The 27,358-nt window shown below is 41.8% G+C and overlaps 2 protein-coding genes across 4 annotated transcripts in view; one reads left to right on the forward strand and one right to left on the reverse strand.

Moving 5' to 3' along the window:
- LOC121660084 (6-phosphofructo-2-kinase/fructose-2,6-bisphosphatase 4) overlaps nucleotides 1-10,536 on the forward strand; it is a 67,670-nt gene extending 57,134 nt beyond the window's left edge. Inside the window, exons 15-16 of one of the 2 annotated variants that reach the window (XR_006014549.1) lie at nucleotides 98-8,563; nucleotides 10,399-10,536. The gene's annotated coding sequence lies outside the window, so the exon portion shown is untranslated. Of the gene's footprint in view, nucleotides 1-97 lie in introns of both variants that reach the window. The other variant, XR_006014548.1, reaches the window with a different exon arrangement.
- PRKCD (protein kinase C delta) overlaps nucleotides 1,733-27,358 on the reverse strand; it is a 60,629-nt gene continuing 35,003 nt past the window's right edge. Inside the window, exons 3-18 of one of the 2 annotated variants that reach the window (XM_042019057.1) lie at nucleotides 23,293-23,492; nucleotides 21,963-22,023; nucleotides 13,440-13,596; nucleotides 12,767-12,798; nucleotides 12,004-12,089; nucleotides 11,622-11,751; nucleotides 10,929-11,029; nucleotides 9,662-9,758; nucleotides 9,220-9,347; nucleotides 8,374-8,547; nucleotides 7,736-7,827; nucleotides 6,166-6,228; nucleotides 4,869-5,007; nucleotides 3,895-4,083; nucleotides 3,524-3,652; nucleotides 1,733-2,265 (exon numbers count right to left, since the gene is read on the reverse strand). In XM_042019057.1, coding sequence (XP_041874991.1) covers nucleotides 2,107-2,265; nucleotides 3,524-3,652; nucleotides 3,895-4,083; nucleotides 4,869-5,007; nucleotides 6,166-6,228; nucleotides 7,736-7,827; nucleotides 8,374-8,547; nucleotides 9,220-9,347; nucleotides 9,662-9,758; nucleotides 10,929-11,029; nucleotides 11,622-11,751; nucleotides 12,004-12,089; nucleotides 12,767-12,798; nucleotides 13,440-13,596; nucleotides 21,963-22,023; nucleotides 23,293-23,492 — 1,937 coding nt within the window. In that variant the 3' untranslated portion in view covers nucleotides 1,733-2,106. Of the gene's footprint in view, nucleotides 2,266-3,523; nucleotides 3,653-3,894; nucleotides 4,084-4,868; nucleotides 5,008-6,165; nucleotides 6,229-7,735; nucleotides 7,828-8,373; nucleotides 8,548-9,219; nucleotides 9,351-9,661; nucleotides 9,759-10,928; nucleotides 11,030-11,621; nucleotides 11,752-12,003; nucleotides 12,090-12,766; nucleotides 12,799-13,439; nucleotides 13,597-21,962; nucleotides 22,024-23,292; nucleotides 23,493-27,358 lie in introns of both variants that reach the window. The other variant, XM_042019049.1, reaches the window with a different exon arrangement.

Raw genomic sequence — 27,358 nt, forward strand, 5'->3', positions numbered from 1 at the left:
AAGGAGGAAGAAAATCCTTTAATTGCTGAAACTTCCTGTAGTCTCAGGATGACCCAGAGCTGATGGGCGAGTGAGCGCGGACGTTTGGTGCCCGCAGGTGGCCCCGGCGTGCAGCAGGTCAGCAGAGGAGGTGGAGCACTCACCAGGCTGTGGAGCTTTTGTGCCTGTGCTGTCAGAAGGTAACAGTGGTGCAGGGCAGGGCCCTGTGCAGTGGCTGAACAGGACAGTGCTGCTGAGGCAGAGGGGTGGAGTAGCTGCTCTGCAGAGCAAAGGGGTCTGTGCCCCTGTGTCACGGGTGCAGCCGGGCACAGCTGTGGCAACAGGAGCTGCTCCTGGTCCATCAGTCAGATGCCAGCTGAAGGAGTTGCTGTGTGAAGCCTCTTGAGCAGGTTTGGCACTTGTTACTCCAGGACAAAGCAGGTGGGGCAGGGAGCCAGCATTCCCACAAGGAACAGTAACTACAACGTGTAATTCATTACAGCTTCTGGCTGTGCAAATACCCACTGCTGCTGGCACCCACCTTTGTTACTTCTCACCTAGAAAGGGCCCAGCACTCACCTTGGAAAGCAGAATCACTTTCTGGTGAGAAATAGCAAAGCAGAACTGACTCTGTAGGGTATGTGAAGGGGAAAAGCCCCGTTTCCTGCTCTCCCTGCAGCACCTTGCAGGGCACTGCTTGGTCCCCTTGGACTGGGGTTGGTAAACCAGGCCAGCCCTGGCTGTTTGGAAATGCCAGCTGTGTTCTGCCCCTTCCAGCCTCAATCTGCTGCAGGCTCAGATGGCATTCAAGTCATGCTTGCACTAGTTGAGTTATAACAATAAGCTAGAGCTGTTCTTTAGGAGCAGAACAAAGGCAGCACTATTTTTTTGAGTCTCTACGAAGTATTACAGCTTTCTGCTGCTCTTTCAGCAGGCTTACCAGTCGGAAAAGACTCAGAAGCTCCAGGGTGCTCTTAAGAGCTCAGTAGCATTTCATAACTCTCAGATGAACTGACACATATACATTTTTTCTGCCTGCTTAGTGTTGAGAAAAATCAAATCATTTGCAATAGTGTTACAAGATACCAAAAGCTCCCGAGAAACAAGGAAACCTTGCTTTGGCCTGAATTTTATGAGCTGACTGCAAGGAGAAGGTTTTGGAAGGAGCTTTGCAGGAATTACATTCATTTTTCTTTCTCATTAATGGTTAAAAATCAAAATTCAGAAGTAGGTGTTGCAACAAAGCAGAAGGGCACAAAACCAGATCCTAACAGCAAGCAGAAAGAGCCACAGCGGCTGTGTTACAAACAAGCAAAACTGGACAAAGGGTTTTGTGTTTGGCAGTTAAACAGAATAATTCCTCAGGCAGAGCAGGCAAGTAACTCTACAGTCATTACCTGGGTTCTGTCCTGCTGTGATTGTTGTGTCTGTTAGCAGGAAGTGGCAGAACCCCACAGTCCCAGGCAGGATGGGGCTGCTCTGGGATGCTGAGGCCTTTTGTCTCATGCTTGGACTGCCTTAGAATAAATAAGTAGCATTTATTCAGCAAAAGCGCTCCTGAGCTGTTTCCCACAGCAGCTAGTGTTACACTAGGAATCTCTGCTCTTGCCTGTTTCTTCCTTTTGGTTAATTCACAAAAACAACAAATATTTTAAGAAAGTGATCAGGGTTAACCAAGCATTATTTTTTTACTGTAGTTTAAAGACAACTGGAGTTAAATTGTATATTGTTAAAAATCATAGAGCCATGAATGAAAGTTACATTAAACTTTCTTTTAATTGAAGACAAATAAAAGAACCAAGGGCTCAAATGCATTTTAAAAAGACATCTTCTATTCCCCAATGTCTTCTCTCGAGCAAAATATACAGCACATATATATATATATATAACTACATTCAAGTACCAAACTGAATTTACATTTTCCCCAACAGAGAAAATAATGCACATGATTCACATATCTTAAACCCAACCATGCATAAAAACACTGCCAATAAATCAGGAGTTGAACATAATTCATCACACTACCATGTATTATTCTGAAGTATCGACATCGTTGGAATGCATTAACACTTGGGAGTCTGGGTTTGTAATGTGTAACCCTGCTTTAAAGTCCAGCTGTTCAGAGACTTACTTGTTCAAGATCTGTTCAAATTTAGGGTTAATAAAAGAAAATCCATTAAATGCAGACTGATCCATGGACTCGATCAGGTTTTTGTCGCTGTAAGACAATTTTGGCTTCTCGCTCAGGAATTCTCTGTCAAAGTTGTTGTAGTCACTTGCTGATTTCTGTGTTGGAGAGGGAAGACAGTTTGAGACAAACTTTGTAATTTTCTTCCAGAACAAATTACTTAAATGCAGAACTTTGGGAAGTTAGTCTTGGTGCTCCCTCCCTCCCTTCCCCTACTTTAGAGAGGGGGGAAAAAAAAATAAAAAAATCTCATTTTAACCTATTTTAGCAAGACTATAAGATGATAACTGGGCAATTTCTTATTGTTAGTTGGAAACCACCAGAAATACCAAACCCAGGTTGCTTTGGAGAAGAACCACCTGGATTTGTGATAGCACTGGGTTATTACCCAAAGATTATCTATTGACAAAAGCAATGCAGCATTTACTTAGAGGTAAGGCCAGCATTTCTTGCCATTAACGAAAATATCTAAATTCCTGAGAGCATTTTACAGGCTGTACTTGTTCAGAGAAAACAGCAGTGCCCTATAGCAGCTGCTTTGTGTTTCATAGATATTCATGTAACTAAAAATTGTTTTACACTCTGAACCACCAAACATTACTGTTTGTAGGATCTTTACATTTCCAGATTTCCCACTTCTCTGGGAACAAGCAACACGAAACCTTGTGTGTTTGAAGGGGACAGCTTTTCTCCATCGAGTACATTTTAAAGAGACTGCTGCCTCCAGATCATTTCACCTGTTCCAGTAACAGGCTGGAGAAGCACTGGTCTGGATTTTTAACCAGGTGAGCTGAAGCAGCAGCATCCCACTGTGATACAGATTGAGTTACAGTCTGTTCTTTAGGTGTTTTTTCAGGTAGCATCAGGCATGTACATTAATTCTAAGGTAAGTAGCTTAGAGAATGCTGCTTCTTGCCCCCTTGGAGATGCTCAGATGAGTTTGAAGCAGCAGAGATTTAATGCTTGCACAGAATGCCTGCAGTCAGGTACCAGCTGAGCAGCCTCAAGCTGCTGCTGCTCTTCCCGTGTGCCATTTCAGAAAAGAAAACTGCAAGGAACTGTGAACAATTCTAACACAGAGAGGAAGGGAGGGCAAAGCTGTCTCTTGGTTTTGCTGAGCGTTTTTTTCGTAAAGAAGCTCCTTGAGAGCAATAGGAGGACAGTCTTAACAGGAAGATCTCAGGGCAGTCACAGGAGTACAGTGCACCTGTGTGTAACTGAACCATCCAAGAACAATGGGCCTACAGCTATACACCTTCCTTATTTGTAAAATGGGAGGAGAAAATGGCAGTAGGATACCTTGTGCAGGTACAGAATTCACTGCTGTTTATGAAGAACAAAGAACAACCCACGTACCACTTTTGGCCTGAAGGGAGGGTCCACCTCCCTCTTCTCCAGCGCTGTCCAGTTGATTGTTTTGAAGAAAGGATGGTCTCTGATATTCCCAGTGACCCCAAGTCGTTTTGCTGGATCCCTTTCAAAGAGCTGCAAGAGAAGACACCCAGTGAAGTGTTAGAGCTGCTCCAAAGGTACACGGCAGTGGAAGAATTACAGGTATGGTGCTAAAACAAGTAAGGGTGCTGACAGCAAACACAGCATCAGGAATTAATCTGACCTGGCTTTCCCTTTGTAAGAGCAATTTGCTGATAAACAGTTCCTTTACTGGGAGGTTTATCTCTCCCTGGACAGAGACAGCACCAGGAGCCCAGGCTGATCACCAGTCCTACCTTTTCTAATATATCCTTCGACTCCTTGGTAATCCAGCGTGGGTAGTGAGGGGTGTCCACTCGGATTGACTCAAACAGTTCATCTTCATCATCCCCATGGAAGGGGGACTGGCCAATCAGCATCTCATACAGCAGGACCCCAAAGGACCACCAGTCCACAGAGAACGTGTACCGCAAACCCTGCAGGATCTTGGGCCACACAGGAGGGAACACAAGTAAGTGATAGGAAGCAGCAATACATCCCAAAAACCAGGAGAGGTATTTCAAGAGAGAATCTTTAATAACTAGAGCATTTAGGGGAAAAATAAAAATCCATCTAGGAAATTGTGGGCACTGATGCACAGCTGTGGTTTTACCCTAGGCTGCTGTTTGTGGGAGTGTGGCCAGCTCCATGAACAGGTCTTTGCTCTCATTCAGGCATTTTCTCCCTTAACTTTCAGTAACCATAGACTTAGAAAACATCCTCTCTACTTCTTTACAAGATGAAGGGAGAAGCAAGTAGTGACGCAAAGTAGATTCCTATGGAAGGCTTTAAAAGCTAAATACCATAGCTGAGCTGCTTTGCAAATGAGATTTTTTTAAAAAAATAACTGTAACATGCAGAATTTAACTCTGTGAGATTCCCTTTAGAAGCTCCTTTTGTTTTTAATTCTGGTTGTTTGCATAGGCACAAGTCTCTCCTCCATCTGCAGTGCACATACCATAGATTAATTAACCATGGGTGTGCTGACTACAACTAACCCCCAGCTCTTAAAAAATTGAGCATTTTAACTTTCCAGACCCACATTTTTTAAACTTCAAGCTACAGGATATTTAAAAATCTCAAGTACCTTCTATAAAGAATGCAGATACAATTTTTTCCTGATTTTTACTTCTAATTAGACTTGGACATTTTGGAACTATTAATCTACAAAGAGGTGATTAATCACAGCAGGGCACTAAATCCATGCCAGCACTGTCTGTGCCATACTGACCTCGGGAGCGATGTAGTCAGGGGTCCCACAGAAAGTGCTCGCCTTGTTGTCACCAACAACGTTTTCTTTGCACATTCCAAAATCAGCTATTTTGATGTGGCCTTCTTTATCAAGCATCACATTGTCCAGTTTTAGGTCTCTGCAAAAGGTATTTAAAAAATGTTGTGTTTTAAGTGAGTCATTTTTGTAATCAGATGCACACAAGTTCCTTCACTGATGAACACCTCCCCAGCTGCACACACAGAGGCTTTTCAAGAAAATAATCATCCATCACCATGATCCATCCAAAATGGTACCTTTGTGCTTTGAAGGCATGAAGGACAAGGAAGGAATTCTCTTGTCAGAGAAAATAAGAGGCTGAGGTGCATATATAGAATGTGACCTTATAATCCTCCACAGATCCAAAAGCACAGCCAGATCTCATTGCTGCTGGAAGGCAGCGTGAGTTAATGCCCCAGAAGCTGAAACAGCAGTGCTGCACCAGCTCCAGGGCTCAAAAGAAGGATTGTGCTGGATTTTGAGAGCCTTTGGCAGGAATTTGATAGTTCGAAACCTGCCCAACTCTTAACAGTACCTGGGACTTGGTCCTGGTTACAGCACAAGTTCATGTGTTGTGGCATGGCCTGTGAAGTGTCCTATTGATGTCTTTTCTCAGACAAGTAAGAGCTTTTTTCCCCCAGCAGCTTCCAAAAGCTACATTCCCTCGCTTTGACCGTGATGCATTTTTTGTCCATCTGGCTGCAGATGCACCTACCAAGGAGGGCAGGCTGCAGAGAAACTGAACAGCCCTCTGCTTACCAAGAAGGACTGAAATAGAGCAGAGCCTTTCACCTAAGAACAGGGCAGTCTTTTCTCCTGGGTAACTGAAGTTCCCAGTACCAGCAGTGGATCAGGGTCTGGCCCTTGATGCTTCAAGCAGAAGCATCAATATTGTGCTTTGACCAGAAGGCAAAAGCAGGCACCTTTCACCTCGGTGGTTTGCTCAGGACCAGTGGGAACTGATATCCTCAAGGACCCTCTGCCTCACCTCCAGACTAAACAGGCTCATGATTTGAAGGCAGCGTTTGAAAATAACTGAAACAAAACTGGTTTTGTGTAACACAAATGCCATTCCATCATTCCAGTTGCCAAGGAAAAACCACATAAATAGAGATTCATCTCAGGCATGTTAATGGCCTTGGAACTACAGCAGATCTCTGTCAGACAGCTTGTGCTTGTTACATCAATCAGGAATTCAAAGATGCATGAAGTGCTAAGACAGTTCCCAGGTCCCAGCCTGGAGCTGCCTGGTACTCACCTATAAATAATGCCTTTGCTGTGAAGAAACTGGAGCCCACATAAAATTTCAGCTCCGTAAAACCTGAAAAGACCAAAGCATCTTTTAATCTTCACTCAGTTACAATGCAGTCAATGCAGGTAACCAAAATAATATTGCGGGCATCTTTTCATGGAGTGAGAAGCACTGTACACATCTTTAAATCCCACCATACCCGTGTTTAGGCAGCCAGATGCTGTAACCTGCAAGTCAATCCCTTCACCACACATCGGCAGTGTCCAACACCAAACAGCAAATTGCTGTAAGGTTGCATCCACTTCCCTCAGGGAACACCATCCCTTTCCTCCTCTTTAATAACAGTCTTTGCGTGGTCTTAGCGATATGCACATGCCTTTTAAAAGCTACTAGGAGCTCAGCCCTCAAGGATTTCTGCAGGAGTGACCGGGCACCAATGGCAAGGCTAGAACTGGGCCTCACCTGTCTCTCCCTCTGCACCTGCCTGGTCACAACAGACAGATGGAAAAGTGGCATCACTTCAGGGGCACTCTCCTCAAAAAAAGAGGTGTTAATCTAGGGGACATGAAGGAAAATCTAAAAGAATGCTTCCCTCTTCCCCAAAAGGTATTGATTTTTTTTCTTTAATTGGAAAAACACAAAACTATTCCACTTCTGTATAGCAGATGAATGTTGGTCCAAAACAAATAGGCACAGAATATAACAGGAGAGGATGCCAGATGCACAGATGCTTGCTGGGATGCAGGTAAGCTGGAGGGCCTTTATCCAGATTTTTGCTGGACAGAGTGGGAAGGGAGCTGACCTATACAGCTGGCTGCTATTGATGCCAGACTTCTTGTTCTGGTCCCATCCAGTCAGCATTCCTTAGTGCAGTGCCACTAACAGAAGCCATTTTCCTGGGGTTTACAGATAGGTCCAGTACCCTGCACTGTTACTTTTTAAGGTTTACATGCCACCCCTTCAATGATGCCATTAAAACTGCTGTGGATTTGGGTAGGAGAAGAGAAAACTGACCTCAAGCTAAAAATGACAGCTAAAGTAACAATAATACAATATTTTTGCATCTTTTAAAGATCACTGGAGCTAAACACTTAAGTCAGAGATAACTGACACAAGTGCCCTTGCTAAACAAAGTGCTTACCCATGGAATTAGCATCTCATGGAATGCATGTTTTTTTTGTACTATCATGTCAATTTAGCAATAGTAGTAAATAAGTGTTGAATTTTTCCCCTCCATGCTGTTTTCCAATTTTTTCCATCAAAATACTGTCCTAAAGTACACTGAAGCTGTACCTTTTGCTTTTCAGTGCTGGTTCGTGTTGCAGTTTATTTTGCACCTCTAGGTACAAGCATCCCATCAAGTAAAACATCACTCTGCTATGTAAATTAGGAAAGCCCAACTCCACACATCATTAGGTGAACTTCTTCATTGTATTCAACCAGTGCCTAGAAACATCCTTTCAATTATCAGCCACTGAAACTTGACTGCAGATAAGGAGGGGCACAGAACTAGAAGCCATGAACCCAGAGACCAAAATCATTCCTGGAGGTGGGGAATGAAGGGTGGAGGACTCACGTTGCTCTGTAGAGATCGAAACGCCCCTTGTCTTGTATGTGGAACATCAGATCTCCCCCGTTCAGGAACTCCATAACGAAGAACAAATGATCCTTTAGCAAACAACCAGGGAATGGAACAATTACTGATGCTATTCCAGCCATAAATGAAGTAGCAATGTGCCTCCAGGGGACCAAGCAGCCACTCCCCTCTTCTCCTGAAGGATATCTCTGTTGCATGTACCCCTATGAGGCTCCTACAGAGTTGAGTAGCCTGGTCTTGTAAATATAAATATCTGATCTTGTATTCTGTGGGTTTCTAGACTTAATACACACTTAAATAAGACTTACTGATTTCTACCTGTGACAGTCATCCTTTTTCCCCCTCACCGAGGGTAAAGCTCAGATCAAGGACTTAAATCCAACTCCTTCTTATTCCAGGCTGCATAGATGTTTTTCTGACTTTATTCTGTCCTTATCAAGGTATGTTTGGTCATACTCGTATTTACTTTCCACAAGGCCCGTGAATTATTGCACAGAGCACAGGAAAAGGACATTTAATTCTTGCATCACTAAATTACTGTCATTTGACTGCTGGTATCAGCATCCATTAAAAGGCTCAGTCTGTTGTGTTGCTGTCACCACTTGACTTTTTCTTACCTTTGTCTGAAAGGTGCAGTAAAGATGTGTGAGAAATGGATTTTCCCAGGCAAGAGCGAGGACCCTCTTTTCCACCATGGTACATTCCACATCATCATCAATTAGCACCACGTCCTTTTTCAGAGCTTTGATAGCAAAGAATTCGTTCTTCCCTTTCAGCTCGGCAAGCAGAACCTCCAAAAAATAAAAGGTGAGAGTACAGCACACATAGGAAAGACTGGTGCTGATGTATCAGTGCAGGAAAGCCAGAAGTGTTCACAGCAGGTGCACTGACAATTCAAAAAACCACATCTAAATGGGAAAGATGAGGGAGATTTGGGAAGGTGAAGCTGCTGGACACTGAGATGAGGAGATGGGGCTCAAGGACCACACAGCACAGGCTCAGCAGTTTTTCTGTCAAAGTCTTGTGAGCGTATAAACAGCAGCCATGTAAAGCCTGTTCTGTCACTAGAGCTGTAGCTCCAGAGACAGCAGTGGACAGAGCCTGTGGAGGTCACACTGCTCTCTCAGACATCCCCTGCCATTGCACTGGGGCCTTGTGAGGCTGTTTCTGTTTGGAGGGAACAGAACTAAAAGATCCATATCTGTACTGTGTGCATTAAAGGGCAGTTCCTCTGCCTCGATACTAAACACTGACAAACTGCTGTGCATGATGCATCACCTTTGGGTTTAGACAAGATCCAGCTGATGAAATTCTAGTGTCTTTGACAAAGATGTCTATATACAATTCTGTCAGATGATTACTGACCTAAGAAGCTGTGAGACCTTTCTGGTTAAAGGAAATAGCCCATCACATTGCAGAGACCAAGCGAGGCAGACACCTTAAGCTCTCAGTGTGTCACATACCTTTCCAAAGCTTCCTTTCCCCAGCACTTTGTGGAAGACAAAGCTGTCTATGTTGAATTTTCTCCTTGCAATTCTTGACACTGTCTCAGCTGTGCGGCCCTCCCAGAGCTTATCATACTCACTGTTATCTGCTGAGCAAAACAGGGAGGGGAAAGTTCAGTGCATGCAGGAACACTGCAGGACTCAGAGCCCTGGGTAGGAATTAGGTACTAACATAGTATATTTCAATGCATCTGCTGCTGGAATTACTGGTGAACCTAAGCATAAGGGGCAACTCCTGTGTAAGCTTTTTGTGTGGCCAGGAGATGGTAAAATGAAATACATGCTGCTTTTTTAAACAGCACTTACTAAAAAATCCTGTCTAACACAAGGCAAGAATGAACAACAACTTAAATTGTCTGGTAGGTAAGTGGCTGTATTGAAACATTGTTTGTTTTCTCACCTGTTGTGTCTCCTCCTGGAGCTTTATGTTTCTTATCAAAATCCTGATAAATACCAACACTTTCTACAGATCCAGAATCAGACCTTCGTGTAGATTTCTGAGGAGAAGGGGAACATTTGAAATTATATTAGCACTGTTACTTTAGAAATAGAGTAATAGCTTTACATTTAACATGATGGTAGCATAAACTTTTAATTATTAACTCCCAGTAAATATCTTTTCTCAAGAACTCTGGTTCATAGACTATTTAGTCACCTTCTTCACAGCTTCACATCAGCCATTTGCTTTACTTCCTTCACTGCAAGAAAATAAATCACAAATTCCTGAACAGTCTATGTTGTATTGTTCACTGCAAAATTATTAAAGGGATAATGGTTTGAATCCACAGTGGGAAGAATTTGACCTGTGGGAAAATGTCCCCTTGCATGTGTGTTCATGTGAAAGAGGAGATGGGAATCACTGTTATCCTGGACATGCTGAAGTCATATCTTGATGTGACATCTGTCTTTAGCACAGGGAAACCTCTTTTACATATGGAAGATCCCTGAGATCAAATTTCAGTAATGAAAAGATTGAGCTCCAGTGTCATGAAAGAGCTGGTGCAACAGCTCTCACTGTTTTCAAAGTAAATATCCTGTGAAAGCTTAGGAATACACATCTCAGAGGAAGCGCTGTTGGCTTTTGTGAGATATTTTCCTGTTTTATTTCAGAGCTTGTGTCTGAATCTTTATTTGCAGAAGCTGACCACAAAAGAATCATGCTGGAGCAGGAGATGAACAAGGCAAGCTATGGGGCCAGGATTAATTCCAGAGGGGTTTTCTGTGTGTGTGTATATATTTATATCAGAAGAATAAAAATTGAGAAAATGTGGTATATTTCTCCTTATTCACTTAATTTTATCATTCAAGTGGAATTTTAAAGTTGAAGCATGTAAAAACAGATTTCAGCATTATTATGCCACTGATTAATCCATTAAACAGAAAGGGACAGAATAATCTTGGCACCACAGAAGAACAAAATTGGATTTCAGGAAACCACACACCCTTTTAAAAATTCTTTGAGTGATACACCCCTTCCCCTATTTCAGTTTCAGGCTACTGATATCTTTGTCAGTCTCTGTAAGTGTCAAATTAAAAAAGAAAAAGCTGTTTGCCTTTCCTCTTTTCCAAACACAGTTCCCCATAAAAGTGATGCAGAGAAGATGAAGTGAAAACCCCAAAGTGCTCTGAAAACAAATAATTACCTGACAAATGGCAATAAAGCTTACCTGGCTAACTTGATTTAAAGCTTCAGCTAGCAACTTCTGGTTTATTCCACATAAGTTTGCCACCTTCTTCTGGCATTTATGATGAACATTCATCCCACATTCTGAAAGAAATGTACGGATTGTTATACAAGCATCAGAAAAATACTGACATTACAACAAACTGCTGTTTTCTGTGCAGTCAGAAACCTTTTTTAAGACTGACTGGACATGGACCTGTCATTGCTACCAAAATTACAGTCTTTATCCTTTAACACAATGAAGGCTAAAAAATGTTTCACAAGGAAAAAACCTCCACTCATCATTACTTTATTCTCCAAATCACTGACAATAAAGAATCATCTTGCCTTTTTGTGGGAGAATTATAAAAGCAATGTTTACAGTAAATGCTTTGAACACACTTCTAGGTGCTACGTTGAGTCAGTCTCCAAATTTCAGCTATTCCCAAAATAGTAATTTCAATAATACTCAAGATTACACCTCTGGGGTGTCTCCTGACTCCTTTAGCAGCTCACCTTGGCTGAGCTGTCCCACAAGCCCAGTGCCTCTGTCTCTCTTTAGTACAAAAGCTTTTTCAGCCCATATGGACGAGATGAATCCCACCCTACACCAGACACAGTGTGCAGCAACCGCAGTCTCCAGTGGGGGGAACACTGGAAAAGCACAGAGAGCTGCCAGAGCCCTCCTCCTCCTCACCTTCACACTTGAGCCCTTGCCTGACCAGCCCCCAGAGCAGGCTGCCACAGTGGTCACAGAAGGTGGGGCTCATGTAGTTGTAGACTCTGAAGCGGTGGGGCATGTCGATGTTGAACCGCTCCTTCTGGAACTGAGCACAGCCACAACAATTTCATTTCAGCTCCCTCATCCAGCAGGAAATGGATCTGCCCATCACACACCACCCACCCCTCACAGAGCTTTGCCCACTGCTTGTTACAGTTTGCACAAAGCAAAGACAGAACCTTGGGTTGTACAGCCAAGCATCTCCCAAATGGAGTTGGCAGCTTCTGTACAAGGTTTTGTTAGTTCAGCAATGTTTAATTACATAATTACACTCTAAATATATTGTTCCAGCTCTTACCATTGTGTCCCTGCTGTTGGCTGCAGTACCAGTACACCTCCCAATGATTTTATCAATGCATTTCTTATGAATAGCAGCATTGCATTCTTCAAGACATGCACAAGAAAAAAAAGGATTCCTTCAGATAATAAACACATGGGATGAGATGTTTGCATTTAACAGCAGAATGTGAAAATCATACTCCTTTTGCATTATACTATATCCACCAAAAGCTTACTTTCTATCAAGATAATAGTCTTTTTAAAGCTGATTCCCCCATCCCTTTTCTTTTACCATAAACTTTATTTCTAAACTAAATCAGCTTCCATTAAGCAATGCCCCCAGCATTTGCCAACAGGACAGTATTACACTTTTGAGCTTTACCCTTTGATAGCTCCTCCCTGCTTGGAATAATGCACAGATCTATGCTAAGTCAAAAGTGATTTTCAATTCAGCTGTAAAAACCCTCAATAGTTGTAATTCATTTTAGAAAATGTTTCACAAAAAACTGATGTCATAAATGAGTGCAACTTTTCAATAGCATTACAGACTTCTGAGAAGAAGAGCCAAGTCTAAATCTTGATACTAAAACCTCAGGTAGGAATCAATCAGATTCCTTTGGTTATTGTGCAAAATTGATATTTAACATCTACTGCTAACCATAGTGATGATGCATTGTGTCATGCAAATTTACAGATTTTTTTCAAGAGTAACTATTAGATCTCCAGATTCATGTGGAAAGCAGCATAAGAAAAAAGGAAAACAAAACAGAAAATCAACTTACGTCTACATTTGTATCCCTGCTTGTTGAGTCCCCTGAAAAACAAATTATAAAAAAGGAAATCAATAAATTTTCTGGAATAAAAGGTAGCTGGTGTTTATTTTATTTTTACCATGTCAACCAACCAATTACTAAGCTGGTCAAAATTCTGCTAATCAGAATCCTCTGTCTTAGGAAAGCAGGGTTTAGAAGATAAGGTCTTGTGTTCTGATAGACGAGCAAATTAGGAGAAAAACCCAGAAATGACAATGTTTCAATCACATGGGAAATCCTCCCAGCCTGACTTTGGACAAAAACAGCCTTACTACCAAAGGGATCCAACTTCTGGCTCTCTGTGGGTCTTTAGTCTCAGACCCACCCATCTCATTCTCCTGTGACAGAGCTGCTGATGATCACCGGCCAGATATCACTTGAGGCTGATGGAATTTCTGTCTATTACTTCAGTGGCAAAAATGTTCAAGCTCTATTTTTCATTTTCATTTTTCATCTATTTTTTTATTTTCCAATGTGAAAGACAACTATAGTTCTTGGGTATAAAAATGCATTTAATGAGTATATAACCTCAATTCCTCAACCCACACAAATTTATTTGTCACATTTTGTCTGAGTATACCCGAAGCAAATTTTGCAGTTATTTGGCCCTTGAAAGTGGGGAAGCTTATATTTTCCTTCTTACCACACAAAGTCTCTGCAGACAGAGCAAAATGTAGGTTGTCCAAAGAAGGTGGCAATAAATTCATGGTTTTTGATGTAGTGGATTTTGGCTTGCTTGATAGCCCCTCTCCTGTTGATAGTTACTGTCCCCTCCTCTTCCTTCATCGACTGTCTGCAGTCTGAGGGGGAGACAAGAAAACACACTTTTAATACTTCCAGGTATTACAAAGGTTAATAATCACTTCTTCCAAATGTTCATCTTGTTTTTCTGTTTCAGACTCGTGTTTCTGTTCATCTTACACCTGCACTCAGCAGACTTTCAGTCCAGCAGGGGTGCTACAGGAGCACACACTGCTTCCCAAGGTGTCCTGTGCAAGTGCTTCCCGCTCCTGCCCACACAGAAAAAGCCTTCAGCTGATGAACTGAGAGCAAAAAGCAGGGATGGAGCACAGTTTTGCTAGAGAAGGGACAACCACTTTTTTCTTGAAAAAAAATAAATACACGATTTATGATATGTGATTTATGTTTAAGATAAAGAAACATTTTATTGGAAGCAGGAGAGTCAGCAAAGCTTCCCATGCTGCTGCTCTGCCTGCCCTCCTGAACCAGGACTACAGCAGAAATTCACATGAATTGCTGCAGGACCTTCTGGGTGACCACAGGACCATCCTACTGGGAGGTGGCTTTCTTCCAGCCTCCAGAATCATTAAGCAGCAAGGACAAATGAGATTTTCAATGAGGCATTTCCATTTTGCTGTCTCCTAACGCCCATGTCTTATCTGTCTGCAAGTCTCAGTCTCATTCCTCTCCCGTTCTAGCCCCCATGGAGTCAGATTATTCAGTATTATAATAATGCTACCTGCTCCCATCTACTGTAGCATCTAATACTGAATCACATAGAAACTACACGTAGCATTAAGGCAAGAATTAAAGCAACAAACAAATTCTCAGGTTCCAAGTCCAAGTGGCTCATACAGGTCCTCATTAGAAGTTATGGTTATTTTCACTCATTTCCAAAGAAGCTTCTGAGTTTCTTTTACAAAAGTGAGTATTTGTGGCTGCAAGACTGAGATACAAACTCAGACTATTTAGTCTTAATTAGACATTTTTAAAGTCATAGGGGTTTGTAGCAGAGGTACCCCAATGCAGGTGTATCAAGAGACGGGGTAAGTGGTGATTTAACCCTAGAACACATTTCTTGTCAACTGAAAGGGGCTGTTGAGGCACAATCCCATCCAGCAGGGAAAGATAAAGGCTTGAGCCAGCAATGAGGAGCTGATCAGCCACTAACTCCATCAGCTCTGGCCAGCAGCTTGTGGGTCCCAGCCTGGAAGAAATGTGGACATGGTTCACATGTCCAAAGTGCTGCAAAGCTTCAACAGGAGCTTGCTGTTTGCAGGCTGGGAATTTCCACAGCAGTGGAGTAAGGAAAAAGTCAGAAGAGCATTTTTCCCATTGTCAGTATAACAGTTTTTAAAAATTTGCTCTGTTGCATTGCTGCCTTTTACCATTATCAGTGGGAGCCTTGATTGTAGCACTGACAGGAGCAGATTTGTTTCCTTTGCCAAGTCACACTCGCTGCAATGCCTGAGCTTACTACGAAGTTACCCAGGAGCTCTGGTTTTCTGTCTGCTAGATGCACCTGGTTCTTGTCATTTTTTTTAGCTGGCTGCCACCACTGCTATTCCAGCAGACTGCTGAACCTGGAATACAATCTGTCACGTGAACATTCTGAGTGTCCTAAACGAATTTATCTGTCACAGCCTCCAGCAGTCACACTGCAGCAGCATGTACTCTTAGAAAAGAAACGACATCATCAGCTCAGAGGTTAAGGAAAGATTAAGCATATTGCTGAGAAAAGAAAGTTCAAAAAAGGTCCCCGGTTCTGCCACTAGGTATTAATGTACTTTTCTGAGGAACTGGCCACCTGGTTCAGAGACAAACCCATCCTGACAGCCCCTGAAAGGACCTCCCAGTGTGCACTCTGACAGCCCCGGAGTTACCTCTGCCCCTCCAGGAACAGGATTTGTTTTCGTTGTTCAAACAGGCTACTGAGTTCCCCCAACACAAACTCATCAGCTGCTGCACTTCAGCTTGTGGCAGTCTGCAAACAGCGCTCTTTGTTTAATCCTCCTCAGCAAATACACAGACCTCACCCACTGCTCCCCAAACGCTGCAGAGAAACAACACTTGTGTGGTGCAAGGGAAACAAAGTGGTTGAGAGGCAGCAATACTTCATATTGTTTGCTGCACCAAGAGGATGTCTTTGTAAGGGAGATTTAATCAGTAACAGCAACAAAGCAGAAAAAGGCCCTTTGCTTTATGGCAGTATTCTGAGGAGATCACCTGAGATGCAGCAAATTAACAAACAAAAACCTTTCTAAAGTCTGTAACAACGGCAAGCCAAGTGTTTAGTGAGGAACAAACGGGTGAAGAGGACACCTCATGCTGAAATACTTGGAGCAATTTAGTATTGCTGATACTGCGTGCAGAAGTCTCTGACAAAACTTGATCAAGATATGGGAAACACTGGTGTTTCCTCCCTGTCTGAAGCCCTGATATCAAACTTAAGAGAAATGTGTGAGACTGGCATTTAGTTCTTTGAGAGGGTAATTATATAAACGAATTGTTTTGGGTTTTTTCTTCTTTTTTTTCTTTGCACATTTTCCTTAAGTATACTTTAATGGGGAAGAATGCTTGAGCACAGCAAAACCTCAAAATCTGCATGTGAGAACACAGAGTCTTTACAACACCAGCTGCCCTGTGCCTTTGCGAAAACCAACCGATATAACAAAGTATAGCTGAAAACATTTTTGTCTGGTTCAGAAGCAGCAGAGGGGTTTGGAGAGCAGCTGTGACTCAAGTTCATCTGGAGCTGAGGTAGCTCTGAAATTACAGTGTAATTTCAATTTACTATGGGCACGTCTAACAAGTTATATTTAATGTGTAAATTGCTGTTAATGTGTACTGCTCCAGAAAAATTTAAAGCAGCTCAGCCAACCCTGGAGTTAACTGGAGAATAAAGGCTTAATTTCAAAGATGCAGGGAAATCAACAATTGCAGGGAAGTAACTTTCACAACTGTATGGATGCAGGGTGGAGATGGGGGGGGAAGGGAGAAACACAAAGGGAAAAACTTTGCTTCCCCCTCCAAGCAAGCCAGGATTCCCATAAATGAAATGCCTGTCATGAACCAGCACATGGTCAGAAAGAGCATGTACAAAACAGCTGAATCAGCAACTAGGATCCAGGTGACCTCTGCAGCCTGGACTTGACATTAATCATTTTGGAGCCAGCACACACCATTAAACATAATCCATTTCCTCTAGTGAGAGCTGTGGTTAATATTTGTCACTGACACATTCGTGTATTTCAAGGTCCCTTCTCAAAACTTGCAGCTGATCTGACACAAGCCCCCAGAACTCCTCTGTGCTGTCCTTTCATGAAGAAACCATTAAGCAGGGCTGTGAATGGACAGTGCAGCTCTCCAGACTGCTCTAAACACACCCCTGTATTCACTGCTCAGCTGCAGTGCCCGTCCTGCTGAACATTTCACAGTCCCCACAGCCACTAACAACACCCAACCCATTGCCTGGAAAACATTTACTAAAATAATATTGCCAGAGCTCTGCTGAGCTGTAATAAACCTCAAGGTGAGATGTCACATTGTCTCAATTGAACCTCAAAAGTCCAAGGACAAAAGAAAACAACCTCAGGATAACCCTGCTAGTTTTTTTAAAAGAAAGCATTGAAAAAATATTTACCATCTTCAGAGTTCATTTTTCATTTTAACCTGCTCATTTCATGGTGCTGTTTGTGAACAGAGGAAAGATAACAGTGCTACTGTCAGAGACTGGGAACCAGGACTTCACTTCAGACAGGGACAGGAAAGGAATTTTCTGAGCTGGTTGCTCAGGCTGAGATTTGCCTGAAACTTTTATTATAAATTACAAACCCCACTAACATTTCTGTTCAGTGTCTGTCTCCTTCTGCTGTTCTGCAGCCTTGCACTTGGCTTTGTTAGAAAGTTAACTGCACCTCCAGGTCAAGAAAAATATTAATCTCTCAGAGCAATCATTAAAAGGGAAAGCTTGTTCCTTACAAAGGAGACTTTCCCAGCACGGACTCTCTCAGAGGCAAACTGCTCTTTAACCTGGTCCTGGAGAAGATTGCTTTAAAGATCATCTGTTAAAAAAACCAACCCAACCAAACCCAAAAAGCCCAAGAAACCATTTACAGAAATAAAAGTTTCCCAAAAGCCTACAGTTCTGTGACATGAATTTGCTATGTTAAATCATTCTGGTCTTTGTGCTACCCCTCTAAAGAGGATCACAGGTTTGGGTCAGAGCATTTAATTCCTATGTCCTGCCACAGGCAGGGATAACTTCCACTAGACCAGGTTGCTCAGAGCCCTGTCCAGCCTGGCCTTGAACAAATCAAGGATGAAGTCCTGCCTTGGCTCCTGAGCCAGCACCTACTGCTGCTCTGACAGAGGGGCTGCTCTGCAGCTACTTCAGTATGTACTGACCTAACCTTTGCTAGGCATTACTGACACCAGGGTCTTGTAGAAAAGTATAAAACAAAACATCAGCTTTAACAAGCACTGCTTTTTAATTCAGGATTTAAAAAAACCCCAAACCAAACACACTTCAGCCTTTGTAGTGCTCCCACCCACCCAGAGCTGCAGCGCCTGTGCTCAGCGTACAGAGCTCTTGTTTTACAGCTCAGTGTTTGCTAAATGCTTCTGCAGAGACCTCTGGTATTCTCATTTGTGGTGATAAAACCAGGAATAAACTGGAAAATAGGTTTTCTTTCTTTTTCAAATTACACAGTAAAACCAACTTTTAAAGATACAGCATCTGAATCAAACTTTTACTGAACTGAGTATCAGATTTTCTCTGCTCCACACGACACGTTAACTACCTTGGGAACCACAGCCACACCAACCTGGTGTCTATGAAATCACTACAACTGCAACTGCCTGACTTTCCTAGAGAAAAATCAGAAGATAAAGCCTGCAGATTTTTTATTAAATTCATGCAATTGCACTTCTAGGTGCAGATGAAAGCAGATGCGAGGTGCCATTGTGAATAACCTCCACATTCGCAGCATTTTCTCAGTTCAATGATTAAATCATACCAACATCCCCGTGTACAACTGTAAGGCCCAGTTCTGGCTTTTCAGCCCTCATCACATTTATTTATTGAAAATGTGACCATCCCTCCACAACACCCCTCATCCATAGAGATACTTTCTTCAAATCTCACAATAGACAGATTGAAATGGCAAATCTGTGATTTACCCTATTATTTTTCACAGATAACTCAGAAAAATGCTGATGTCTTATGCTTCCCCAACACTCATTTCAACACACAGAACAACATATTCAAAATATATGCAGGTCTCTGGTTCATGTCCGTCTCCTGGAAGTCAGACAGTTGAGATATAAAAAGTTGACATGCAAATGACTCACCTTCTGGTACTTCTAATGGCATTTTAAGGAAAAATTCACTATCCCTTTTCTGCAGGAAGCTGTAACCAGCAGAACAGCAATTCAGAATTCACAATTCAAACCAACTAGCACACTCCCAAAGCTGCTAACACTGCACAAGACACTCAGGAGAGCGAGGTTCTGCCTTTTCTTACTTGAGGTCATCATTAACCACATTTGAATAAACAAAGATCAAGCAAAGCATTACACGTATTGCAACTCCCACCTATTAAAACTAAAGCTGCTTTACAGAATTATAACCTAGTTTCAATACTACAATGAGAGGAGAGGTAGAAGGAAAACAATTTCAAAATGAAAATTGAGGTTAATACCCTGTTCTCACATTTCACACACCAAGAGAGAAGCTTTTGAATTTCCAGCACAAGCTCATATTCAAATCACAGGACAGAAGACAAAAAAGTTCTTTGACAGCTCTAAGGGCTCTGCAGTCCCCATTTTACAGGGTCTAGAAAGAAAAAAACCTCTAAGTTTGGTAAGACTTTTCATATGTAGCCCTAAATCAACTGGCCAGGCCTCAATCTGGAACAAGAATATTCAAATGAAAAGTCTCAGTGTAGTCTACCATGGAAAAACCTTAAATACCAGCTTATTCTGTGATTTTTTTTCTCTCTAAGAATATACCTGTTAATGGAGCAATAACAGTCTTATTTCCCAATACTGCTCTGCACCATCGAAGCAGAAGAAAGCAGTTTTCTCTAAAGGTGGCAGAATGTTTGCTACTTAGAAGAAAGGTTTAAAAAACAGCAGCTTCAGTTTGCAAAACAAGCCAAAGAAAGAATTAGTCACTTTTGTGAAGTGCTTGGAGATTTTCAAACAAAAGGCAGCACCTATAACTCAAAGATACAAATGGCAGCAGTACCTTTGAATAAACCAGGGAACGACTGAAATACCAGTTTCAGAACAGGCCTTTTTAGGTATTTTAGAAACACAGCTACCATAGAGTTCTGCAGGGCAAGGCAGGTCAGAGGGAAAACAAAATGACAAGTGCATAGGAAGGAATGTGAATAGTCTCTGAGCTTTCAGCTATTAACTGAGGGTTTCAGCAGTGTGGGGAATGGAGGTTAATACAAACATCCTTGCAATGCACCAGCAAACCTCTCTGCTCTCACACTGCTAAGTGCTGATTTACCTAGAGAGAACATTTACAGCACTGCAAGGATGAGCCAAAAATCAGTGTTTGCCTCTTTAGCAGTATCACACACTGACAGAAGGGAGGTGTACAACCTTGAGGAGGAGTAGTTTGTTAAAATGGATTGATATTTGCAGCGTTCACATGAAAAGATCAGATTGAGTGAATTTCCTTCACAAAATGTAGATGTATAAATGTCTTGAAAGGCAATTTCCATCACTTCTGTGGTTTAGTTACCAAAAATGTATCTGTGACTAATTTCATACAAAGCAGAAGGTAAATAGGAAGTCATTGCAAAGTAGAAGGTCAAAAAAGTGCATTAAGATGTGAATATTAACTTGCCAGTTAGAATATAAATGCATGACTTAATGATCTGTTTGGTATTTAGGCTTCATCCACCACCATCTGCAATCCCTAATAAAGGCAGTGAAAAGAACTGCAAGAACATAGCATCTATTTTAAAATTATTTTGATTACTAAATAAAATTAATGTAGTACTTTCAGCACACAAGTTTATTACCTTCCTACTAACAGCTAATAATAAATTATGGAAGGTTTTCACTTATGCCATCTCTACTTTTCCATATGTCTGTGTGGAGAGGAGGAAATCAGCTTCAGCCTCATTAAATAAACAACTGAAAATACAGAAATTTGGTTTATACAGGTTTGCTTGAGAAATTCCTGGGTATCCAGGGGAAATGGATTTCTGTATAGCTCATTAAATAGATATGATCATAATACCACTGCCCCACGAAACAGCCTGGCACAGGAAACTACGACAAAGACCAAGATAAATATTTTCTAATATAATAGCTCACACCAGTTTAAATGCAAACCTGAGGAAAGCTCTCCCTTACAGACTCTTTAAAGTGACAGTATTTTTTAAAATTTTGCTTTAAAGAGTTAACTTTTCCTAGGGACCAAAATAACAAGCACATAGGCTGTGTTTTTTGCCATCACAAAGATGAAACATCACCTCTGAAATGTAACCTATGCACATCACATTCCATCTTCAGTAAAAAAATGTAGGGTACCTTCACAATGAACTTGTTCTAGAGCTCAGAACTGTGCTCCCTCTATAAAATGTTTGTGGGGGAAAATACCCCATCCATGCTTCAAAACTTCCTGCTTACTCTTTTCAGTTATTTATAAACACATACTATTAAACCTTATAAAAGACTGATAGGCTAACCTGGCAGACCAGTTATATTATAATTACAATATTATTCCCAAGAAATAATGGTTTCCTGACTTCTAGTATGGGAAAGCCTTAACTACAAGCTAAGCAAGTTGTAAAGTGTACAGCATTTCCCTTAGGAAAGGACTCCCCAGATACACAAATCCATGCCAAAATTCTTGGTTTTATCATTGTACTTGAAGCTTCCCTCCTAGTTCATTTCCAAATAGCCTGGGTAGATTTCTGACACAGACAGGCTGCTCACTTTTTGAACTGGTACATCAGATCATTGACCAGATCTGCATTTTAACACTAAACCATTCACTCATTCCTACAATCAGTTTCTGTGATTAGTGAATAGGATGTCTGAATCCCAGGAAACTCAGACTCACTTCACCAATCCACAAAAAAAGTTTCCCACATAACCTAGAGCAACAGATTCAACTTCTTTGCCCCTAAAAAGGAACAGATAATATATTTTCTATCACATCAAAACACGAGGGCAGACACATTAAAGATCCAAAAGTGCCTAAATGCAACAGAATTTAGACATGAACAAATCCAGCCATGAGTCCACAAAAATAAAAGAAACTTAGAAAGCAAATTAATAAAATTAATTAATAACATTCAACTCACTATACCAGGTGATTTTTTTTTGTATGCTACATCCTGTGTTCTGCAAAAACCTTTTTTCACATAACTGACTGAAAATAAACAGTTGACATTACCTGCATCTTCCAAAAAATACTGCACAGCCATCAGCACCTTCCCCTGAGGTTGAAGGTCAAGCTGTGGAAAGAAAGATAGCAACAAGTGAAGTGTGTGGTTGACTGCATCTCTCAGGAATTTAAACAGCTCTTTCTAGGGTATCAAAGTAGACTATTCAATAACTATTTGATTACAATCCTCTTCCATATCTCACTATTGCAGCTGAGTCAGGGGCTTTTATTCTCTTGCTTTTACTCGTGTGCTGCATTGCTTTGATGTGTCCCCAGGAGTTCAGCACGGTCAGAGTTCACATTGTTTGTCCACGTCCCTTTCCCGTTTCTGCAAAGAAGTTTGTTGGCTTCTGTTTTTACTGTTCATAAACTCAATCTGCACAGGAACCCAGCTCTAAAAGAAAAAGTCTATACAATCCTTTATATGTTTATTGAGAATACAAACCATAGTGATATCAAATGCTGTTGCTGGCAGTGAAAAAAAGTCATATAATCAAAATTTGTTTTCCTTTCCTCCTCAAAACCATTACACATGGTTTCTGTGGCAAATTCTACAGACCAGCAAAAAAAAAAAAAGTGCTTTTTAAGCCAACAGCTGAGGTCAGTTCCTGCGCTCAGAAAAGTAGCCACTAATTCTTAAACTGCTGCCTTCATAAAAGATAAGAAACTTTTAACCATGTAAGAGTGACTCAATCTTCACTTCAGCACAGAGCAAAGTACCCCTGGGTTACACTAAATACAACTTGGGATGAAAAATCCAATCCCCAAACAAAACCAAACCACAGTTACATTAGATACACCCATGAACATAACCCAGCAAATCCCATCATCCTACAGGGATAATGAATGAGTTCATCTCTAAGGCAATGTCTGGCACTCAGAACATTTGCCCAACAAAGTTTGCAGAAGGCCAAGACCTCAGTTAGAGCTACTGATGCCAGGCTGTCACTCCACACACAAAAATAACCTTGTAGGCTATGCTGAGTGGTCTCTCTGATGGCCATGATGCTCTGTCCAAATCATGACAGGTTGTATGGAGAAAGTTTAACACTGATGATGTCAGTGTGGTACCTGTTCTACGGATAATAAGCAGAGGATTTGAGACCATTGAACTGGCTAAAACTGATCACTATTAGCTTCTACTCTTCTGAATAATTGTTCTTGTCTTAGAAATCAAGTTAAGGTGTGACAAAAACCCCAAGTGTAACAGGTGAATACAAACTAGAGAGATTCTACTGACCTAGGAAAATCTGCAAATCTACAAGGCACAAGGCATTCATTCAGCTTGAAAGAAACAAAACTAGGTTGGCAATAGTGAGGAATTAATCTTTTTCCTTACCCAGAACTCTGCTTTGCCATTGCCTTTCTTGCACCGTTCTGCCAGCAGTGACACACCCACAGTCACTTCAGACAGTGGCTCTTCTGCTGCTTTCATCAGCACAATCTGGATCACCCGGCCCTCATAAATGTGGGCATCAAAAGTCGATTTCCATTCGGGATACATGGTGGGCTTCTTCTGAACCAGAGTTTTCCCTCTCTCTGAAAGCCCCAAAAAAAAGGACAGAAACTGTAAAATGAATATAGATCTAGTAATTAAACTCAACAAAATAAAAGAGGGAATGCTTGTACTGAAACTAAAAGCAGACTTACTGCTTCTTTTACCGTTGTTGGAACAAGGTTTAAATACTCAGTTCAAGTGTTCACGACATGGAAGGCAAAGCCCACCCTGATGAACATGCAAAGGCAGTGAAGGAGTTAACACAGAGCCAGAGAGCAGGAGGGGCAAACCCTGATGTGGAATTCATAAGCTGGTTTAGTCAGTCACAACTTGACAAGGAACTTGACATGGCTCCATTCTGGTATAAATCTCCATGAAGTGTCATCTGATCATAGTGAATACCTACTGCTGTAAGATAAATTAAGATAAACCTTACACTGACCCAGTTTAAATTGAAGCCAGTGCCTGAGAGATGAAAGGCTTCACATTTCATTAATCGACTTCCAAGTTATCCCAACATTTCACTTGTATTCATAAGTCACTCTTCTTGGCATTGTACTCTACCATGACTGCTACTTTCTAAAGGGTATTTCAGGGCCTTATCTGTCATCTGTAGTACATGCAGACCTTGTGTAGTTAAGGAATAACAAAAAAAGCTAAAATTACCTCAAAAAATGTCTTTTTTTTTTTCCTTCTTTTTTCTTCGGTTTCATTTCAGAGCATCTCAGCACACTCCTTTGTTAGGAGTTTTACAGTGCTTCACTATACTTAGTAGATGGATTTTTTTCCTTTTTGCCAAGAAAGGCTGGATGATCCTTGAAGTCCCTTCCAGCCTGGTATTCTATGATTCTAACACACAGCTTCAGTCTGTCTTACTACCCATTGAACTGATTTCTTCCTGTCATATCTCAGGCACAGAAAACAGCCAGTGACTGCACAGCCTATGACCAGCTTTGGCATATTTCTAGAGCTGGGTCTCTAAGTCTCATCAATACATCCAAAATGACGGTGTCTCCTAAGAAACCACAGCCAGCTCTTCCCTGTGACTCTGGCACACAGTGCCACCTCCCAGTTTTCCTCTGATTTGCTGCCAAGCCAATTACTCTCCATTTGTGCCCAGGTAACTGAATGCAATATTCTACAATCTACACAATTTCTGCTATTTATCAAGATAATTTTTTTGCAATAGAAGTGCTTTCTAAGTGCCTCTCCAGCTCTGAATGATCCGTTTGCTGTTAGGATATCAAGGCAGTAGTAAAGCAGATTAAATAGTTGGACCCTTCCCCAGGAAGCCGAGGTGTGGTCTGTTAGATACTTAATATTTTAAAATCTTCCTGGAAACTCAAGGCAAAGTCAGTGTTCATTCATTAAGAGTGTGCTGGATGCATTCCACTCAGCTGTGCTGAGCTCTGCAAACAAGCACAGGGAATGGTGTCCTTGCACTGCTTTGTTAGGGAATGCCTGCCAAAGGCAGCACTGGGAGTTACAGCTCAGACACAGCCCTGAGCCACTTGCCAAAGGACATTCCAAAATGCTCAGAAATGGCCACCTGAGGACCTCTCCATTGCAAACCAAACTTGAGCATCCTTCCTCTACTCAATCAGCAGCTTTTCTCTTGAATTTGGGGAACTCTGCAGATAGAAAACTCAAGCCCTTCACCATACAAACATAATTCCAGAGCCCTGTTCTATGAAAAAAATTTTGAAAATATTGTCACAGAATCACAGAATTGTTTAGGTTGAAAAAGACCTTTAAGATCAAGTCCAACCATTAACCCAGCACTGCCAAGGCCACCATTAAGCCATGTCCCCAAGTGCCACATCCACACATTTATTTAGAGATTGTTAGGACAGACAGTAAAGGCAAGGAGGAGGATAAAAAGCAGGCTGTCTGCACAGCAAGGCTTTTACACTGGCCTGCTTTCTGGATTGCTAAAGGCAGACCCCCTTCATCAAAAAGGCACAGTTCAGGAGGCATCCTTGGCAGTAGGAGAAACTGCTTATTTGCAGAACCTTTGACAGTAATTTAGGGTTTGCAGAAACAGCAGCAGTTTGTAGAAGATTCGGTAATACTCTTTGCAAGATTCTTAGAGGAGGAAAGAATGATTTCAGTCTGTCCACAGGACTCTCCCCTCCCTATTCTCACGTCCCAAGTAATATCTGCTTTGATTAGTCACTATACACATTTTTACCCTACATAAAACAAAGAAGGTGTCTGAATTACTGGCAACAGCTTCCAGCCTGCCCATGCTGCTTTTGTAATTAAAATCACAGTAATCAAGATTTGCCATGGATCATAATCCTTGTCTGCAAATGAACACTTAAGTGTCAGCAAAGAACAGCCTTCAAGAACACTGTTCCTGCCTCTGCTGTGCTCAGGCCTCCTTGGCTTCTCTGCTCACACTCCTGACTTCAAAACACGTCACATGTTTGCGAATTGGCTCAACACCTAATCATTAAACACCAGGATTTTCTCTTCCTATACAATAAACTTTTCCTTGATCATGTTTCAGCATTCAAATCCAAGAAGAAGCTGTTCCACATCTTGTTAAACTGACAACAGGAGCATCAGATTATTTTCCTGATTACACCAATCACCTACCTCTCCAAGTAGTGCCCACTCCTCCCCCTTTTTTTAGTACGTCAAATACAGATGGAAGCAAAGACTAGGAAATGTTGGAACAATTCTACTTTTCAAAAGCAAGTGGCTGGGAAAAAAACAGTGCATTTATTTAGATTACTTTCATTTCTCCACATATTCTGGCAGATGCAACACCTTCAACACCATTTCTTCAGAGGTTCTCCCAGCAGACTAGGAAACTGCTTCTTTGGAGCTTAGTACATTTGCTGGATGACAACACTTTCTGGAAAAGGCACCATGCCTTGTATTTAAAGTTTAAATGCAACTTTTATCCTCAGCAATAAGGGAAAAGACCAATCACATCGTGAGGAAGAAGAAAATTCACCCTTTTCTGCATTCTTTGATGTTTTGTGAATCCCTAGAGCCATAATGCAGGATTAGAGAGCTGCAGTCGAGCCCAATGCAGCAATTCCCTCTCATCCTGTTTGGCTACAGTGGTGTATTCTAGCCAAATGTCACAAAATACTATAAACCTTTGGACCAGTTTCTGTAAAGATGAGGTCTTTGAAGGCTGAGGGCCTGGTGAGTCACTTGGTCTGTTCAGCTGGAGAGGAGAAGGCTGAGGGGAGACCTCATTACAGTTACAACTTCCTTGTGAGGGGAACAGGAGGGGCAGGCACTGATCTCTGCTCACTGGGGCCCAGTTACAGGACCTGAGGAATGAGTTAAAGTTGTGTCAGGACAGGTTTAGGTTGGATATTTTAGAAAAAAACCTTTAGAAAAGGTTTAGAACCTTTAGAAATAGGTTCTTCCCCCAGAGGGTGGTCGGGCACTGAATAGGGAATGGGCACATCCCCAAGGCTGACAGAGCTCAAGGAACATTTGAACAGTGCTCTCAGGCACAGGGTGTGAGTTTTGGGGATGGTCCCATGCAGGGCCAGGAGTTGGACTCAGTGATCGTTGAGGGTCCCTTCCAGCACAGCTTATTCTGTGTTTCTGGGCTAAGAGGACTTCAGGTGCGAGTCATTTCAAGCAAACAATTCTGCCAAAGTGCCTCAGTTACTACAACAATAACAAACTGCACCTCTCATCACTACCTATGCTCCAAGCCAATAAAGATCATTTGCTGCTCTCTGCTTGAGGACAGCTCTCTCAAACCTGCTGCAGTCCAGCTCCCTCTTCATGGCACCCCTACTACACCTCTCTCCTGTGTACTAATAAAGAAGCCTTGTTTTAAGGTGGGGGTAGAGACAACAGCCATTGTTATTTCTCCAATTCCAAAAGAAAAGCTCACATTGAAGTACCTGGCATGACAGAAAGGGCAGGA

Source organism: Corvus kubaryi, unplaced genomic scaffold (genome assembly GCF_017639235.1).
Source record: "Corvus kubaryi isolate FWS band 111438036 unplaced genomic scaffold, C.kubaryi_AGA036_p1.0 124, whole genome shotgun sequence".
Classification (NCBI taxonomy): domain Eukaryota; kingdom Metazoa; phylum Chordata; class Aves; order Passeriformes; family Corvidae; genus Corvus; species Corvus kubaryi.